Source organism: Aulonocara sp. 'chitande type north' Nkhata Bay, linkage group LG20 (genome assembly GCF_057382095.1).
Source record: "Aulonocara sp. 'chitande type north' Nkhata Bay isolate Kocher_YH1m ecotype deep benthic linkage group LG20, A_spYH_male_GT1.1, whole genome shotgun sequence".
In the NCBI taxonomy this organism is placed as follows: domain Eukaryota; kingdom Metazoa; phylum Chordata; class Actinopteri; order Cichliformes; family Cichlidae; genus Aulonocara; species Aulonocara sp. 'chitande type north' Nkhata Bay.
In genome coordinates, this window is record NC_141363.1 from 2,219,548 (window position 1) to 2,239,284 (window position 19,737).

Genomic DNA, 19,737 nt, shown 5'->3' on the forward strand with positions numbered 1-19,737 from the left:
TTTGTTTTTAGAGATTTACGAACCCTATCCGGTTCCACTGGTTTTGACATTTCTTTTTACTGTGTTTGAGACTATAATTCAGACCACCAACTCCAGGTTCTCCAGTTATTGGCAAACTACACTGTGAGCTGTGAGCCTTCCAGGGCTTCAGAGGGTTTGCCGAGTGAGTTTAGACATCTAATCTACACATACTCCATACTGCTGCTGACCCAGGCTGGTCCCTGCCTCCCCTTCTCTCCCCTCCCTCCTTCCCTTCCTTCCCCAGCCAGAGAGGCTGAACTCTGGAAGAAACCCCCACTGGGCCACTAACTTTCCCCCAAACTTATCCTGCCCTCCCTTCTTCTCTCCCTCACTCACTGGCTCACAAGTCTCTCCATCTCTCTCCATAATACCCCCCCCCCCCCACCCCATTTCTCCAAATACTCTCCCCATTTCATCAAGTTCCCTATGGCCACTTTTTCCTGACTGCGTGATTTGTTTTAGTTGACAAAGTTTCTGCTTTTGTTTCAGGTTTTGGAAATGGTTCATTTTCAGTGGCTGCCAACTCACTGGCCACTCCATGTTGACGTCTGCTTTCAATCATGTTTCATTTAAGCGATTAGAACAAATCTGAGCACACGTTTAAAATGTTGAAATAGGTTTTGTTTTTTTAATTACGATTTTATGTGCGTGTCTCACGATTTTATCCAGTCAGCTGGATCTGGTCTGCTTACTGCTCCACGTGTGCTGGAACCCAGTCAGGCTTTACTACTGTCTGACACTCTGATGCCAATTACAGATAAGACGTATACAACACATTGTTGCCACTTCCTCTGTATACAGTCATTCAGGTTCTAGCCAAGCAGTCAACAACGCAATCGTGTGTGAGGTAATAAAGACAGAGGCCTTTGCACTAAACGCAACAGAGTCATTTTGAAAGGAATGTAAAGCTTTTCCATTTCTGATGTGGGCATGTGTGCAGCGTGCGGACATGCTGAAACAGATTGCTGGTGATGATAGAGACACTGAACACCAGCCCAGGAAGCCTTCCCACCACAGCCAGATTCAGGTTACGCAGAACACGCACACTTAAAAGTGCACACATCCCATTAAGGGTTGTTCAGTAAGCAGAGCAGAGCTTCTTTTTTAAACTAAAAAAGTAACATCAGGCAAAAAAGAAGAGCAATCCTTGTGTTGTTGTCCATTTCATCCATCAATTGCTCCACCAGTCAAAGATCTGACACATGCTAAGGTCTTACACTCGTGGCCATCTTTCTTTTTCACATTTTCTCCCTCCTTCTTTCTCTCGCTCTTTCTGCACTGTCATGATGTTCTGCTACCCATGTTTTCTTGTGAGAAAAAGTGAGATTCGGCCAAAAATGCAAACCCCCGTCTTGTTTTCATGGGCACGTCCTGGACCTGTGTGCCCTCCCACGTCTTCAGAGAAGCCAGCCTTCCTCTCTCGCCATTGCGCAATTTTCATCCTGCACGTGCCCACAAAGACTGTCTGAAAACAGCACCCTCCCACTTTTGATAGTAGCATGTTTATCTTCATCTGTCATCATGTCAGAGCTGTAGTACACTCTGTGGTCCCTCTGTTATCGGCAACCTTTGCTGGCTTTTCAGATGCACACACACACATTTAAGTCCTGCAAAGTTGTAGAAAGTTTCCAGCACTTAGGGCAATCTGGCTCCCACTTGCAGTGTGGGATAATGAGAGGAAATCCAAGGTAAAGGCAGAGGAGAAAAGAGGGAACCGAGCGAGAGAACTCTGAAGTGCATAAGCCAGCGGGGTTTAGGTGGATATCATCATGGAGCAGCAGATATTCTACTTACTATCATTTTTTACGGTGTTGTTGCAGACCTATGCTCCACCAGGAGTCTACAGGAAAACTGATCGTTTTTTACACAAAAAAATCTGCACTACAGAATCAGGGCTAGTGTTAGTGAAAAAATAATAAGTGCAACTGATTGCCAAAAAGGAGTGGAGCACCTGTCATTTGAGGCCTGTGATCGCCTAGGGAGATAAAAGCAGGGATGTCACACAATGCAGAGTTGTTTATTACAGCCAATAGACTCCAGTCTCACTGACAGATGAAGGACAAAGCCAAACAGCGCTGCACATGCTGTCATCACACACAAGTATAGTCCAAAATGGTCCAGTGCTTGCATTGCTAATTTGCTATCATGGTCACAGGAGCAGAGATGCCAGCGAGCAAACAGCTATATGAGAGCTTTTTTTGTTTAGGTGTTGACACTCACGGCATTTAGTACCAGAGTCAGAAAGAAGAAGAGCTAATAATGACTTAGTGTGATGATCAAGCACAAGAAAAATTATTTTTGTTATTATTAGTAGTAGTAGCAGAAATTTAACATTATTAGTTTTTCCTTTCCACTGTTGCAAAGTACTTACTCGTCATCTGATTGTTCCGATTTTCACTCTATTACTGTCGAGGTTTTACCAAACAATATAAAGTACATCTTTCACAATTCAGAAGCTGCAGCCAAACTAAGATTATTGTCTTTGGCAAATGAGTGTAGTTCAGTATATCCATCCACCTGCTCACTTTCAATGACCTAAATGATCTGGTATTTGTTTCTTGCATGGTTTTCATTTGGTGTTTGAAGAAACACAATTTATGGGAATTTGTCTGGATCCACTCAAAGGAAAGATCACGGCAAATGAATACAAACTTGAGTTTGTATCCACGAAGAAACATTTCAATGCCGATGAGAATGGATTCTTCCAGAGCGACAATGGTCAAGCAGAGGGGGTGGGAGTGGGGAGCCACAGAAAGGCTTCATGTGGATGAAAATGATGTGAATCATATGCTGTAGTCTTCAACCCAATATAACATCTAACTTGTGACCAAGCTGATAAAACACCACAATCAAATCATGTGTGTATGTTTAAGAGAGAATGGTTTTTTAGAAGAAAGGTTAGTCATCCTTCCTGTAGAATACAAGCAAAAGCATTATAGTGATATGTTGTGACCTAAGCTGTTGAGCCTTACTAATGAGGAAATTTTGTGTTGTGTTTTTCCCTTTAAACCGACACCCAACATAGCAAAAAATGTAATGTCAATTATTTATAGCTGTTCAAACAATGAGAAACACAGATGAGCGTTTGGTTTTCCTGTGTGTGTAGGGAAATATGTACCTACAAGGAAGTATTGGGTTGCGGGGCTGCAATCATCATTTTCATATCCATACATAGATCACTTCATCTTTTTCTCTGCCCCTTGCTTTCATCAGATATGTAGTATGCCCACATTAGCATACACATGTGCACAGAGGCAAATCCTACTAATCCTACTCTACACCACCAAGGCTAGGCTTAAACCCAGCACTTCAACCTTATGAAAATAAATGGAGATTCAATGTGCCGTTTGTGCTCTGCTTCACCTCCAGTGGAGAAAGCTTCACTCTGCTAGCTGACATCGTTCCCTTGTCCCTCGCCTCCATTTAAAGGTTTGCTTTGACGTTCCCTGCCGTACCACATTTCCCACCAAAATGGCTCCTTTACGCAACTCCCTTAGCTCCCTAAGCCAACATGACCTCCTTATGTTGTTTCTGTGTGTGTGTGTGTGTGTGTGTGTGTGTGTGTGTGTGTGTGTGTGTGTGTGTAAGTATGCAAAGAGTGTTTTTAATTATGTCACTCTGCGTGTTTTTTTTTTTGTTTTTTTTGTTTTGCTGGAACATTTCGGCCTTTTTCACAATCTGCCGAACTAGATGTTTTGTGTTGAACTGCATATGTATGTGTGTGTGTGTGTGTGTGTGTGTGTGTGCAACCGCAGATCCATGCATATGTTCCACACTGCTTGTATGCTAATGCTGGTGCACGAGTCCATCATGTCTAACAGACACTTTAAATGAACTGCTATTGCCCTTCTCTCCACCAGAGGCACAAAAGAGCAAAGTGAGCCAGCTTTTACACAGGTTTCAACACGCTATTCATTCCATTCTATTATTACAGTGCTTTTGATTTCATCCCACTGTGATGCAGCTCACAGCTGGGCCTCTCATGGGTTTTCTGTATTCATCACTCAGCATAACCCTACAAATTATGGTATGAATGGAAAGTTTGAGCCCAGCAGAGGACTTTAGATTTTTCGGCCAGGCCATGTGGGCTGAAGGAAAAGACCTACTAGCTTTTCAAAACATCCCCACGGCTGAGTCTGAGGCCAGCGCTCTGGCCCTGATTGGTGAAAGCTTAGCGAGGTGTTTCAGGGCTCAGTGACGATGTTATCACATAATAAGAGGCCTTAATGGGCTTCCAACTGTTTGTTTGAAAGGCTCCCGTAATGACAGGGATCAACTGATAACAGCCTCAGCAACACACTGCAGAGAGCCATCAGACCTTCTCACAGATGAACAAACGCCATTGCACGCTTATTCAGATATCAGCAGCTACAGTGGGAGTCTGCAGCACACCCAGGTTGAAGAGAGGCACTGAGGTTTTCTGGATCTTCCATTTATGCATTAAGCAAAAAGAAAAGCTTACTATGCGGACATGTGCAAACACAGTCGGCCCACCCCTTCCCATCCCTCTTCTGTCTCTTCCCACCTCCTTGCAAAACAGGTATTTCCAAAGAACTCTGGTGCCAAGACAGAGCACCGCCATGGGAGGTGCTCTGGCAGGTCAGCACAGTGTGCACATCTAAACAAAAGGTAGGTGTCACCCAGGGTACCTTTCTTACAACAATTACGCAAAAAACTCTGAAGTTGTGCAAGCATGAAGAGCTACTGACTGCACACACACACACAAAGATACACGGTGAAATTTCCACAGTGCTACTCCCTTTATGTGAAAGGTATTTTCTCAGTCTGGCGTACAGACAAGCCTGACAACAATGAGCAGGACTGTCAAGTCAACTCCTGAAGAAGTAGAAGGAGAAGAAAAAGAGGGCCTGGGGAATGTCCAAACCGAGGCCCTTTGTCTTCCCCACTAACATTTAAGAGAGCGGGGAATGAGACTGCTGTCAGCAAAATGACTTGTAACATTCCTTGTCAAGGGATACACCAATAGGATGTTTTAAAAGCAGATAAAAAAAACAACAGAGAGTTTTCCACTGAGCTGCCAGCATTTAAACTGAACTAAGATGTATTTTTGTACAGTGAAACGCAGAATTAGTCCAGCAGGCAATTCTTTTAATATTCAACTGACAGGCATTTATTTGACATTCAAGCAATAGCTGCAGCTCGTAATGTAAACATAATGAAATAGTAAATTGTGACAGTAAACACCATTCAACCAGCACGGCTATGTTAATATAGAGACACTTAAAAAAACATGTCAGTCTCGACAAATTGAAGCTAACTGTCACTGTGATCCTGACTTGATCTTTGTCCCCAGCTTTTCTCACACTCTGACCCGAAGCTTAAACCAAATAACTGCAGTCCTTAACCCCTGCGAACGATACTACTGCCAGCGTGGATGTGTCAGTACAAGCAGTCGTGTATGAAGCCCCAGTGCATGTGGTTGCCTGCGTCTGTTTGTGCTTTGATACTTGTTTTTGTTTTAAGTCATGCCAGCATAAAAACCATAAAGAATCCATCTGTCAGCGTGGTGGGATTTCATTCTGCGTCAGGGGTATGTTTCTAGTTTTTAGATGAAAGAACTGCTGTGTGTGTGTGTGTGTGTGTGTGTGTGTGTGTGTGTGTGTGTGTGTGTGTGTGGCTTCATGAGAGAGAACCAGACAGAGAGCAAAAGAAACTGAGAGGGAAGAGTGTCTCCGAGTGCATGTTTGCCTGTGTGTATATATATGTGTGTGTGTGTTTTTGCTGGGTGTGTTCTTGGATTCCACCACACCAGGACATTACCCCCAGGTGCTCGCTCTCTCTCTCTCTCTGGTTCTGTGAAAATACCTTGAGGATTAGGTGGGCAGTGGCAGTGAGAAGGAAGAGAGGGGGTGAGGTAGTGATTGACGGCTGAAAGGCTGGAGAGGTGCTCAGGCATGCTGCGGTGGTGGTGGGGGGAGTAGGGGGCTGCACACACAGGCAGGCTCCGCGCTCAGCTGTTGCCACCCACACCCATTATTACTCCTCCACTACCACACACCACCACCACCTGCCGCCCCTTTAACACTGCACCCAGATCAGATTTCAAATAACTTCTGCTTACCTTTACCTCATGGCTTAACCTCAACAAAAGTGCTCATTCTTTTCTCTCGCTCTCTCTTCTGGCATTATTATCATCCGTGAATTATACCGCAGTGGTTCCACACAAGGATCCTCCCTGACCTAGAATCCTGTTGCTGATTAGTGGTTTTGAGACAAGCAGGTGTTTTGAACAACGAGAAATGTACGTCGGCACCGTGCGTTTCATCTTGCTAGTTTTTGCACAACAGAAAAAGACTCTGGATTGCCAACAATCTCCTCTTTGTGCTCTGTTCTCTATACATCATCCCCGTCTCAGCGCTTCAGAATGTAACAGTGCCCCCTATGGTCAAGCATAGAAGTACACAGTTGACAGGGGAACGCTGCTGTGAATCAAGTCCAGTGTCTAGCTCACCTTTCATTTTAATTATACGATCAGTCACCGCTGTCCAAGTCAAATGTTTGAACTGCATTAGTACTCATTTTAACTATTTTGATGCTCAGTACTCATCACTTAATACATAATTCAATGTGTTTTGTCTATAATTACAGACTTGTGCATTATCTGCCTCACAAAAGCTCTGTGAGAGGTCCAGGCACGCACACGCGCACGGATACACGCACGCATCGTGAAGCCAGAGCCAGAGCTTGCGGTCATAACCACACCATCTACAAGCATAAAGCATATAAGGAAACCACAGGAGCAGAGTAATCATTGTACTGATGAAAGTAGACTTTTTCCTCATGGTCTCTTTGGGGGATTTTTTTCTACCACTGGTCCTATATCACAAACAGACGCTAAAGTTTTCCATTTCCACAAAATTACACATAATGTAGTGCAATTTAAATTAAGCCATATTTCCCCTTTTCCAGTAGATGGTGTTTAATGCGACCTGACTAAAAATAAAGTAATGGCCGTATGCATTCTTGGAACTGAGATGGAAAATGAGAGGAAAGGCAAGTCAAGCACAAACACACAGAGTAATGAAAATGACTTACAGAGAGCAGCCATCTCTTTGGGCAGGTCAGCCCCAAATCTCCCAAACAGGCTGCTGTTGGCCAGCAGGTCGAAGGGGGAGTGGCTTCTCATGGAGTTGAAGGGAAAGGGGTACACAGCAGGTGGGAAGCCGGTCATGTGACCCACCTGCTGTTCCCTGTTTGTAGCCATGGCGACGGATCACCCAGGGTCCACAGCAGGCGGCTGGCTGAAGGTAACGGCTCTTTCGACACCTGGAATCCTCCACAAGGCTGAGATGTGTGTCCGTCGAAGAGTCTTAAGACGTGGAGAACGTATGGGCGACAGGGGGCCTCGGAGGTACTGAAGGATAGGTGGACTCCACTTTAGAAGAGTCCTGCTGTCTCTTTTCTGCAGATGAGAGGATAAGAGTAAATAATTTCCTATTAATTTAATTCCACATAAAATATAAGAATGAGTGCTTTTGATTGGCATGAACATGATGATACGATTAGTGTTTTGTTTGATGCTAAGATCTGCTCTAGATTCAACAAACAGGATTCACCTCACATCAACTCTGATTCCATCTGGGTCCGATAATAGTTCATCCACAGTTTTAATGCGAGAAGGATGTGTAAACTTCATACCAACAGGTATGAGCGAATGGGAAGGAAAGAGGAAGTGAGGAAGGATGAGATGGCGAGAACCATAACAGATAGAGAGAAAAAGAATGAGTAGGCTCGGAGAGGGAAAAGCCAGAAAGAAAAGAAAAAAACTGGGACTGGGTGAGGGGAAAAGAAAATAAGAAAGAAGTTTGGAAAAAGTTATAACAGTGAAGAGTGGGAAGGAAGGAGGGAGGAGGAAAAGAGAGGGGGAGAGAGAGAGGGAGCTCTTGTACAGTTTTGAAGAGCTTCCAGACTTCTACAGTGATTCCAGGCTATACCATATGATTTAAATCACCAGAACTCTATTATAAAGAGCTCCTCTGTTCCTGCTGCCAGCCTAGCACAGCAGCCTGCCTCTTTGCCTCTTTCCCCTAGGACCAGGGGCCCAGACACGGGGTCCAGAGCATGAAGAAGGGAGGAGGGGGGGTCGATGAGTAGGGAAAATGAGATCCACTGATTGCTAACTGCTGCTGTCACTTCCAACTATCTTCTCTTGAGGTCAGGCTCCCATCCCACAGAGTCATTTTGGCTGTAGCCTCCTGCAGCCTTCTCGTCACTTTGACACCACACAGTGGGCATAGACAAGTCAGGCTCAAGTGCAGACAAGGCTGCAGTTATGCCCCTCTGTCGACTCTCAATGCAAAAAGGGGGGGTGAAATATAAAAGAGGCCTCCCATTTTCTTTTTCATGTTTTCCTTTTGCTTGTGCTTCCTTAGTGTGATTTCATGAGTGGGTGGTGTGATCAGCTTGTTTTTTATATGTGGCTTTGAAAAAGAGCAGAGCCAAGGAATTTGGAACTGCTGTGGCTTGTGAATCTGGGAGAAAAGACAGGGAAAAAATCCTGGTAATGAATTCGGTATAAACAAAGAAATGGAGGGGTGGGGTGGTGGGGTGGGGGTGGTGGAAAGATCTAAGGCTAAACCAGTGAACTGCTGAACTGAGCGAAAAAGCACAGTGGAACAGTGACAGGGTCTGGGCACATGGGGGCACTAAGAGGTGGCGCCATGCCCGGGAAAAAAGAAGGGAGAGCTTTCCAAGAAGCACACATATGCGCCACACACGCAATCAAGCACTCAAAAACTCCACACATCACATGTGTGAGAGCATCCCCTAACACACGCACACATATGAACGCACACACACCTCTCACCCCGTGCCTTTTTCCAGGGCTCTGGCTCCCTCCCTGCCTCTCTTTCTGGCTCTTTCTCTTTCAACAGAGCCAGTTAATTACACCCTACTGCTGCAGGCAGCTTCAAACCACCACTAATTTAGAGTTCCATTACAGTAAACTGTTCCACATGTGCATCCAGGGCCCAGGCAGGCTCGGGTGGCCACGTTTCAGGAAGGAGCAGCCGCGGATAGGCACCCACCCCCATCCTGCCAACACAGCCATACTGCCATCTTTCTTCTTCTTTCCTTCTTTCTCTCTGTTTTACGTCTTTACTTTTTCCAGTATATTTCTCCTCCAACCTACCTTGGACCCCACCCCACCCCTTCCACTTCTGACCCGCCTACACCTCTTCTACATAATCATATCCTTATACCCAGTCTTATCCTCTGTGCCCCATCCCTCCATCCTTCCACTGCTTATACAACTTGTACCATGACCCTGCGTAGTGATTCCACTGTGCAGCCAAGGCGCAAAAACATTACTGGAGACATCACACGATTTCACACTGGGCCTAATGAGAGAAGAGGTACAGACTGCAAAAACAAGACTGCCAGCAACGCGTAGCCTCATAATGTGCATGTGTGTGCGGGTTATGAGTATGTACTTGGCAAGCGTTCGGGCCATTTGGAGATCTGCTTCAAGAACTCAAACCAGACCAGGCCCCATAGAGGCAGCACAATGTGTCTGCAAGAGCTGGAAGAGAGAGGAGGATAAAAGAAATGGGTGACTGTGTGAGAAAAAGAAGACTGACAGCGGAGTTTACAAATCAGTGCGTGTGAATTATGTATTCTGACAGGAGGAAAGCGTGGCATATTAATTCAGAAATTAAGTTTAAAACGGTCTGAGAGACAGTCCAGAGGCTGAATTCTACCAGAATAAACCACAGCTCCACTCCACATTCAAATATGTGTTGCAAAACATAGGCATTAAAAAAAGAAAGAAAAAGAACACTTAGAAGGAAAAGAACTGAAGCACAGAGACGCAGCCTTTTAAAACAGAACCCAGTAACGTTACGCTCCCTAAACACAATAATGAATTAATAAAAGAGTTGGCGCCAGAGTTTTTTAATGAGTCACATCAGCCCAGCAGCTTTTTACAGAGCCATTTATGTTTTATGTTGGGTCCTGTGGTAGGCTCACTTCGCCAGCCCGTCTGGGGCTATAAGGGGATAAGGGGAATTTGGAGTGACCTCATCCCCTGTTAGCCAGGGCCAAATGGGCATGGAGGGCCTCCCCACTTCCCCTGAGCCTGGGGGGCACACAGGAGGCAGCAGGCAGCCAGGCAAGCAAGGAGCACCAGGGCCAGCTATGGGTGGGTTTACGGCTGCTGCTGGGACTTTCCATCATTGCCTAAGAGAGGTGCACTGTAGCAGTTTAAATTTGCTTTGGTTTGTTTCTGTAAATAGTGTCAGAGCTCACTGCAGTCCATCATGTTAGACTAAAGTCATTGGTTACACTTGAGATAATCCAATGATTTTCATGTAGCAAATGAAGTTGGATCAATCAACCTGGCAATATGGAGACAATGCAACAAGATCAGGCATGCGTGCGGAGAAGGAGATTCTCTTGTTTGCTGAGGAGTTTTGCGGAGAAGACGGAGCAAAATGAAAAATCAAGTAAGAGTTAAAAAGAAAGCGAGAGAGAGAGAGAGAGAGAGAGACAACAGTTCCCACAGATTGAATGTCTGTCAGACAAAGGGTATCAAGTCCTCTGTGAGCAAAACAACAATTGTGCCTTAACTGTTGTGACAGAGCCCCTCAGGCAATAAGAACTGCAGTCAAACATAACAAATAAATCACAGCATCTCAGGAAGCTCTGCACCACACTACCAAGCGAGGCAGCTGTTTTTTTAACTCTGCAAAAGAAACCACAGGTGATTACTCGGCATACGCGAGCAGGACTCTGGATGCCATGACTTTCCTGGTTTGTTTACCGGTTGAGGTTCTTATTCCAGTCAGTGAGAACACAGAAGAATATTCAGTTAGAATTTTATATTTGTATGGCTATAAAGGCACTTTTCCCCACTCTTACCACACTGACACAGAGACCTCTCTTTGTTTCATTTCTCCAGAAACTGAGCGAGTTCACAGATTTTTTGTCGAGCTTCATCAACTCAGCAGAGGGTCAAAATATACATGTTTCTGTGAGGTAAAATTAAAAACTGTGGAACTGTGGAACTATCCTGTGCAGAGCAGAAACCCAGCGCCTTTACCAGAAGTTCTGAATTGTACATTCACAGCCTCGAGATAAATGAACTGTGCCATCTATCCTGGCAGGGAAAACATCCTCTCACTCTTTTTCCACTTCTGACTTGCCCACTCCTGTCAGTTTTTTGACAGAAAACTGTGCATGCCTTCCAGGCACTGTCTTTAAACTGCTGACATCACAAAGTGAGTTATGTTCATTAACTCTATAAAGGAAATGATGTGTTGCAAAGAGTTATATTTTAAGTAGTTTGTACACCAAGCTGTTAAAGAATGATTTCAAAGTCCAGGTGTCCAAACTGCACCAACGGACCAGTGTTTCAACATCTCGGAGCTAAAAACACGTTTAATCACTGCTTGACATGCCCACATCCAGCCTTCAAAAGCCGTTAATGGATTCAGAGCTGCACAGGCAAATTTAAACGCTCCTACTGAAACAGGTTCACGGGTGATCTTGTTGCAAACGTCAGCAGTACTTTACCTGAGAAAACAATAGCCGTGACGCTTTTATCTGATGCAAAGCTGACAGCTTCCACTCTTTCAACAAGTAGCTGGTTAATGGCTCCAAAATGACAGACGCTCCAAACACAGTTGCATTCCATCACCTGAAACTTGTTTGACATCTGCCTGTTCTTGGCATCACACAAATACCATTTCCTTGAAGCAACAATGCAAAGAAGCACCTCTGTGTAATCGTTTGTCACTTAAAAAAGGGATTGTTTTTTCCTCTTTTTTTGTTAAAGAGCGCCATGACTGTCACTGTCACCTAGTCACTATTTTAAAATAATTTTTCTGCTCTCACTTAATCATAATGTCACATAACGATCTGAGTTGACATGCACTTGTGAGAAGAGCTATGGAAAGAGTGAGAACACACAGTGAGACATAAAACGCTTTGCGACATGATGAAGTCATCCTGACTGCTTGCCGTTTCCATGATGCGCCTCTCTCTGCAGTACACAACACAGAGACTTTTAGCAGTTGGTCAAGCAAAACAGGAAAACATGCAATGATGAGGAAAAGGGCAAGTGGCAGTAAGCAAACATGACAAATATAGAGAGAGGCGGAGAAAAAAAAGGTGAGGGAAGAAACTTTAAAATAGCAGCAGTGTGAAAGTCAAAGTCTGTGCTGCTAATATGTCTGTGTAGGAAGACGTAAAGGAAGAACTGGTAAGGATCCACGGAGGCAACAATGGAGGGGTTTCCCTTCCTAAACACACGCTGAAAACAATCCTCTCTGTGTAGAGCGAAGAGTAATGGATGGGTTTCACCACTGCTGCCTTTAGCCGCAGGACTCAAAGCAGCAGTCAGACACATGCAGGCCCAAACACACACACACACACATAAGCAAGCACAGCATTCAAAAGGCCACACTTTCACACAAGTTCATCTTTTTTTGCCATTGGCACAAGGTCTTTTAACGAGAACTTGGGTGGAGGCTTAGATGTAAATCCTCACATCAGAATGGCACACCTGCAAAAACAGACATAGGAAATGGCGTGCAGATAGCTTCCTGGTTAATTATAGTGCGGCAGCAGAGAGCCCCTCGATTTTCCTAAACCACCTGTCTAACCCCTCCCCACCACTTCGCCTTAATTGCTAAAGAAATTCCAGAAGAAGACAGGTATCAACAACTCCCTGATTTACCACTCAAAGTCATGTCACAAAGAAGGATTGTTAGCAGATTTTGCAATGCAGACGATTTCCTGGCTCAACTGCTGTTTCAGTAATTCCACCAAAACCAAGGATTTATCAACAGCACCTACACACAGAAACACACAAACAAAGAGACGTACACACACAGCTTTGGCATTACTAAACTTTGACGGATTTATAGGAGATAAAGGGGCGATCGTGACTCAAGAGTTGGGAGTTCGCCTTGTAATCGGAAGGTTGCAGGTTCGAGCCCCGGCTTGGACAGTCTCGGTCGTTGTGTCCTTGGGCAAGACACTTCACCCGTTGCCTACTGGTGGTGGTCAGAGGGCCCGGTGGCGCCAGTGTCCGGCAGCCTCGCCTCTGTCAGTGCGCCCCAGGGTGGCTGTGGCTACAATGTAGCTGCCATCACCAGTGTGTGAATGTGTGTGTGAATGGGTGGATGACTGGATATGTAAAGCGCTTTGGGGTCCTTAGGGACTAGTAAGGCGCTATATAAATACAGGCCATTTACCATAAAATATTCTTTTATTGCTGTATACCATACTTAGAACTAAAGAAATTACCACTAGCTGTACAGGGTAATAAAATGTATTATCTGCTATGTATTAGTTTTAAAGTTATTGCTTTAATTGAAATACAGCATATTGCACCAGTATATGCTACTAATCAGTAATGACAGATGATACAGCATGTGAGCAACATTGATATTGAGAGGATGTTTTCAAGGCCAGTGATGCAACACTGCACACAGGTATACTGAGCTAAGGCACACACTTATCTGGTGTGCAAAACAGCAAACACATTAATAATTGATTCCAAACTGTCATGGAAGACAAGCAATTTGCCGTGGCTGCGCACCATGAAGGTAAAGCTGCTTCTGTATGGGTACCCTGTCCTTGAATAAGGCCCAAGAGCGCTTTGCTGAAGGCGAAAAGTGCTGTGACATTTTTCTGCCACAGAAATGAGCTCGGCTTCTTCCACTCCAGATAACACGACTTGTCACACTGATAGACCAAAGCGGAGGGGAAACATAGAAACCACTGGCCTTCGAGCAGGCCTCCCTCACTGGGCCAAGTGGCTGTTTATTTCCAATTCACTTTAATTAGCCTGTTCCTCATGCGAAATACATCCAGTTCACCGCCAAGTGTCAGCAGGTGGAAAGCCAAGGGATTCAAGGAAGGCAGTTTACCGTGGCTTTGTTGCTCACCAGTGGAGCGACAAAGCCAAACACTGTGGAGGACACTCTGAACTCTATCTGATATCCAGATCACACAGCATTAAATGCACTGTGTTACACATGGCTGTAACAAGCTGAACCTGTTAACCTAGCGCAGATGCCAGCATCAATAAATAATCTTCTCTGACATCATAGCTAAATAACTGTGGGAGCACAATTAATAAACATCCCACAAAACTAAAACCGGGGTTACGGGCACACCTCACTCCAGAGGAATTAGTCTCCGTTGTTTAAAATATGGAAAACAACACTCGTGTTTTCCAAGTGTTCATATGGTGGTTATAAAAAATGGAGAAAAAAAACAGGTCAAGGACTGGTGACTCCTCTAGTGAATACACATCAAACACATGCAATTGTGTACACACTGACACACACATACACACGCACACATATGCTAATAATAAAGAGCTCCACAGGCACTGGGTAACACTTGAAACACTCGCTAATAAGCACATGTGTGCACATGCAGGCATACACACATGCTCGAGTATGTTTTCACATAAACTCTGTGTCGCTCTCGTGTTTATGAAGCACAAAGAAGCAAACATACTGAAACAGGCGCATCCAAACAAACACGTGTGGGGACGTTTTAGTGTTTACACATGAAAATCTGCTCGGACTTTGTAACACAATGATTAATTGTCTCAAAGTCTCTCAAGTGTCTCGCACATTCGGTCTCTGTCTTCAATTAAAACGGCTGAACCAGTCTCAGAAGAGAATGCACTCTCTCACACACACACACAGACACACACTCTGTTAGCAGTAAAAGAGAGAGAGAGAAATAAAAAGCAAGCATCCACGAAAGTTAGCGACTCTAAACTTTTAAAGTTCAAATTACTTACGAGATGTCGAGCTGATGATGCAGACAGGGAGATAAAGCACTCGACAAAAGGGTCCGATGACTGGAGCGAGCCAATGAAAAGGAGGAAAGATGTGTGCACATTCAACAGAGTCCTTCTAACAGCAAAGACAGAGCAGCAGTGAGTCTCTCTCTCTCCCTCCCTGTCTCTGCCACCCTCCTCCTCCTTTTCCAGTCTCTACCTTTTAAAAATCAGTCTTTCACTCTCCAAATACAGGCACACACTCTCTCACTCACTTAGAAATAATTATACTCTGATTCATAAAGCCTTCCTTTGTCACGTGACCCCGACGCTTCAAATATACAGCACATTTTTTCACAAGCCACAAAATGCCTGGAGGGAAGAAAAGGGCCCAGAGAGCTTAAGTTTCTGTTTTTAATTCTCTCTCTCCCTTCTTTGTCTCTTGGGTGAATTATTTTCTCCCCCCACCTCTTAACTTCTTGGCTGAAGAGTCAGTTTACCTACGAATTGTTTGTGCATGCTGAACCGCATGTCGTGATCTTAGATCATTTGTGTTTCATCAATAAGTTAAGTAGGTTTATTAGGAGAGGATGTTTTAGTATCCCGAAGAACACAGATCATCCACTTTATATTGTTTTGATTTAACACAGACACTGTTTTAATAGCGAGCCAATCTGTTTATCCCTCTAAGAATTTCTATGATGTTTCGCTATGTAATTTATCCCTGGTGTGATCAATTTATGGAACAATCTTAATGGACTGTCTGCTCGGCACAGGCCCACACTGAAGGTGCTCCTTTTGTGTGACTCATATTTGCATTGGCCTGCGTTTTACTGCTTACAATGTTTCTGTGCCAATCTTCCCACAGTTGAGACAGTAACTTACTACTATTATTGCTATTACTAATGCTGCTACAACAACAGCACTTAACATTAAAACAGCAAGCATGAGGAGCCCTTTGAAACCCATTAAGCCAGTATTGGACACCAAATAATTGATATAATAACATTTGGCACTGGGATTAAATAAAAAACAGAACTGGGCCTTGACTGGCATGATTTTTATTTTTTTATTTTTTTTTGGGGGGGGGGGATACATGACATTTGCCTAATTACTGACAAACTTTATAAGGAATAGTTTGGGTTTTTTGTTTTTTGTTTTCTAAGGCAGAAAATGTGTTTTTAAAAAAGCAGACCCATCTCTCTAAATATATCACTTTGGTTCCTGAATCGAAACTAGCGTTGGCACATAAGCTGCAAGGAAGTCACGAGTGAGATGGCAGGGCTGTGCAGCGACAGCAGCAGATCTGGGTGTGCCCCTGAACGTGCCCCTCTCTCCATATGAGATCATATGTTTCAGATCTGTGTTTATGTGTTTGTGGTTCTGGGCGTGTGCCCTGTTTTTTTCTGAATGTCATGTTTCTCAAGTTGTTTTGGTTATGAGGAGCACCTCAAACCTCAAAACTGGGAGGGGAAGACACACCTCAACTGGCACCTAAACAGGCACCTCTTCATATCGACTATGGTTTCTCAGATTTACCCCCCCCCCCCCCCCCCACACACACACACACACCCAAAAACAAAGAGAAAAAAAGGAAGAAGAACAAACCACATACGGTCAGTGTAACTACATGCCTACTTCATTCAAACAACAGATAGGGAACAGCTAGTCTAAACAAAGCAAGTACAACACTGAAAACAAAATTAAATCAGAACTAACCTATACGTGTAATATTTACTCTGGAACTTCATCTAAAGTCGTGACTTTCAGGCCTGTTGGCCATGCATCACGGCACAATCTCCTAAATAAGATAGAATAGAATAAAAATATCCTTTATTGTTCTTCATTGGGGAACTTCATGAATCTCATAAAGCTCATAAATCTCATGGTCTGAACCGGAACTACCAAACATTGCAGCATGTGGATTTTTCTGTTTGTCTCCAAAGCTACCTGCACATCCACGGCCGTCCGCCTATTCTGTTTGTAAACCTCAGCAACTGGCCTGATGCGGAGATAGATCTTATCCTCAAACACACTGACCCCAATATGTCTGCGGGATAAAGTCAAGCCATCCTAATGAGGAAAAAAAACCTTTCGGCTTTACTCTCGTTATTCCTGTGAGCTTTCGATCTTTACGAACACATGTGGGCTACAGTAGCCCACCAAACTGTTCCTCCAGACATTTCTGATGCCGGTACAAAATCAGGGTGAATGAATGGATAAGTGGCGAGAGGCACTGTTGCCTTTTTGCAGAAACCTTATGTTCAGGAAGCACAGATCTAAGCCACACTGCAAAGAAAAAAAAAAAACTTTGGCTGATCTTTATCTTGTTTATATTTGATTTATGTGCTGCTTATGAGGCTACTAAGGCTGATAGAAATCCCTTGAATGTTTATGAAGCACTACTAAATCAGCAGTTGTGTAATATAAAACAAGAAAGTAAATATAGCCATAGGATGCTTAAAAAAAATCACCAATTCTAATATGAGCTTTTCAAGTATGTGTGCAGCCATCAGGCCGACTTAGACCATGCATCTGTGTCAGAATGTGTAGTCAAGTGCATGAAGAGCATTGTGTGTGGCGGTGCACGGAGCATGCTGTGGCCCTTATTAAATTATGACAGTGAGCTTGGGGGGGGGGGGGGGGGGGGGGGGGGGCATTTGAGCACTGTGCAGTTGCAGTAAGTGTGTGGGCACCCGTGTCTGCGTGCATGGATGAGTGTGTGTAGGCAGTAGCAGTGAGAAGGTCAGAGGTTACTAGTGTTTGTGTTTCAGTGTCAGTGAAGTGTGCTCCAGGCTGAGATTTATGATCATTGTGTCTGGGAGGCTGCAGAGTGGGGGGATAATGAAGACAGATCAGGGTGCTATCTCTCTCTCTGGGCACCACTGGAAACATGGCCTATGGCCCTTGCCATTCTCGTATCATTAACTTCAGCCCGTGACATCATAACACACTGCCCCTGACATCAATCCTAACACAGTGTGCTCTCACAAGAAGTCAAACACAGAGAGGCAATTCCTCACAGGAAGTCATCCGGCAAACACAGGCATTGTTGAGCGCATAGCTTTGCAGTTTCTCCGGGTGTGTTTATGAAGATATGAAATATTCATGGAAACATCATACTCGGGCGTGTGTTTCCACTTTAGATTCCACGTATTTGCATTTGCGGAGCAGAGAAGTAGAGGCCTGGGGCTCGCCGGCAGAGGAAAGGGAGTAAGGGCAGAAAGGAAAGAGGAAAGGGGGGATGATGCAGGGTGCAAGAGAGGGAGGAAGTGAGGTTAGAGGGGTTAAAGTGAGATATGGGGGGGTAGTACAGGGAATGTGAGAGAAAGAGGTGTGGAATAAAAAGAAAAATGGAGGGCCGGTTTGAGACACAGATGGATGTGGTGGAGTGGGGTAGGTTGAGGGGAGCATTGGCGGTGGGGAGGTGAGAAGGGGGGCAGGGAATCGGTGTCAGTGGCGGCGGGTTTCAATCAGTAACAAGATGCCTATGATGAGATCACTATTTCCCCACATTCAGATTGATGTCATGAGAAGTTTGGTGCCGCGCTGAGACGGGCAAGGGACGCAGGGGCAACGGCACACAGCAGCTCATTTGCACAAACACATTTATGCACACACAAATGTACGCACGCCTGCTCTTTCTTGGTTAGAGTCTTATACACACATCCTGTGAAATGAAGGAGCTCATTCATCCCACCTGGCAAAGTGCGCTCATTTAGAGTCCAGCAGCCTTGAAGTAAAAACATACACAGAGGAATACTACTCACAGGAAAATGAGTTACTCATGAGCAAAGGAGAAATGTATGTGCAAGGGACCGGAGGGCATATACCAGTATGAACTCCTCTAACACAAACAAATGAACAAAAAGCTTTGAGCAGAGACAAGAGGGAGCCAAAAAAACTGTTTTACTACTACAGAAGAAATAAGAGGTGGGGGGGGGGGGGGGGGGGGGGGGGGTAAAAGTGTGTGTGTGTCGGCACTTTTTGCGCATAACTTCGGGTGCATCCAGAGTTTGTCGACACAGCTACCAGCGTGTGTGCCAGCACATGAGCGCTCTGCCTGATCCCCAACATGTGTGTCCAATGAAAGGTGAACGGTTCTCCTGTCTATACTTTCCTCAAAAAAAGAAAAATACAAAATCAGCCATGATGTCACCATGAACCCATCTTGAACCCACCTCTGTCAAAAAGCATTACTCCAGCCCTCCCTCTCCCTGCCTCATTTTCTGTTCCACCTCTCCCTCCTTCACACTCCTGCCTCTCAAATTCTTCACTGAGCTCCTTTTCTTTTTCATATTTCCGTATTTTTCAACATTTCCCCTCTCTGGTCCATGTCTCTTTTTTTTCTCTCCCCCCTCCCTTCTCTTCTCATACTAAGAACACAAGCTCTTTTTATTCTGGCAAGCATCATCTAATTGAATCACCAAAATGCACAACTGTTTGCCAAAAATGCCAGGATGTTCTGATTATCATAAACTTTGTTTAAGCTGTGGTTTTTCAGGGAGAAAAAAGAAAATGCTCCGAGTGCACGAAGAAAAGCCAAGAATAAAATAAAAAAATAAAAGCAGGAAAAAAAGAGCGATTAGGGAGAATGCAAATGAAAGAGGGGAGAGGGAAAGAGAGAGCAGTGGGGAAGAGAAGGGTGGTGGGGGCAGCCAGAAGGCAGCCAGAGAGCCACATATGGAAGTGATTCTGTAATTACTGCAAATCTGTGAGCTCAAAAGGAAAGGTCTTCTTTTCCATGCCTCCTTCCCTGCATATAAAACTGCCCTTGTGAGAAACGTGGGCACTAAATACTGCACAGGGAGAGTGCACAAAAAAGTACAAGTTTTCCTTTTCTTGAGCACTTAGGCATATGTTTAGTATGCTGAAGTCAGACAAAGGTTTAATTTTGTGCATTTCTGTACAGAAGGGGGAAACAGAACAAAACTAATCATGAGGCTAATTCC

At 44.5% G+C, this 19,737-nt stretch overlaps 1 protein-coding gene across 1 annotated transcript in view; it reads right to left on the reverse strand.

Moving 5' to 3' along the window:
• rarga (retinoic acid receptor gamma a) overlaps positions 1-19,737 on the reverse strand; it is a 41,189-nt gene that overhangs the window by 20,703 nt on the left and 749 nt on the right. Inside the window, 1 exon segment of the mRNA XM_086278204.1 lies at positions 7,078-7,444. Within this exon segment, the coding sequence (XP_086134330.1) occupies positions 7,078-7,246 (169 nt within the window). The 5' untranslated portion in view covers positions 7,247-7,444.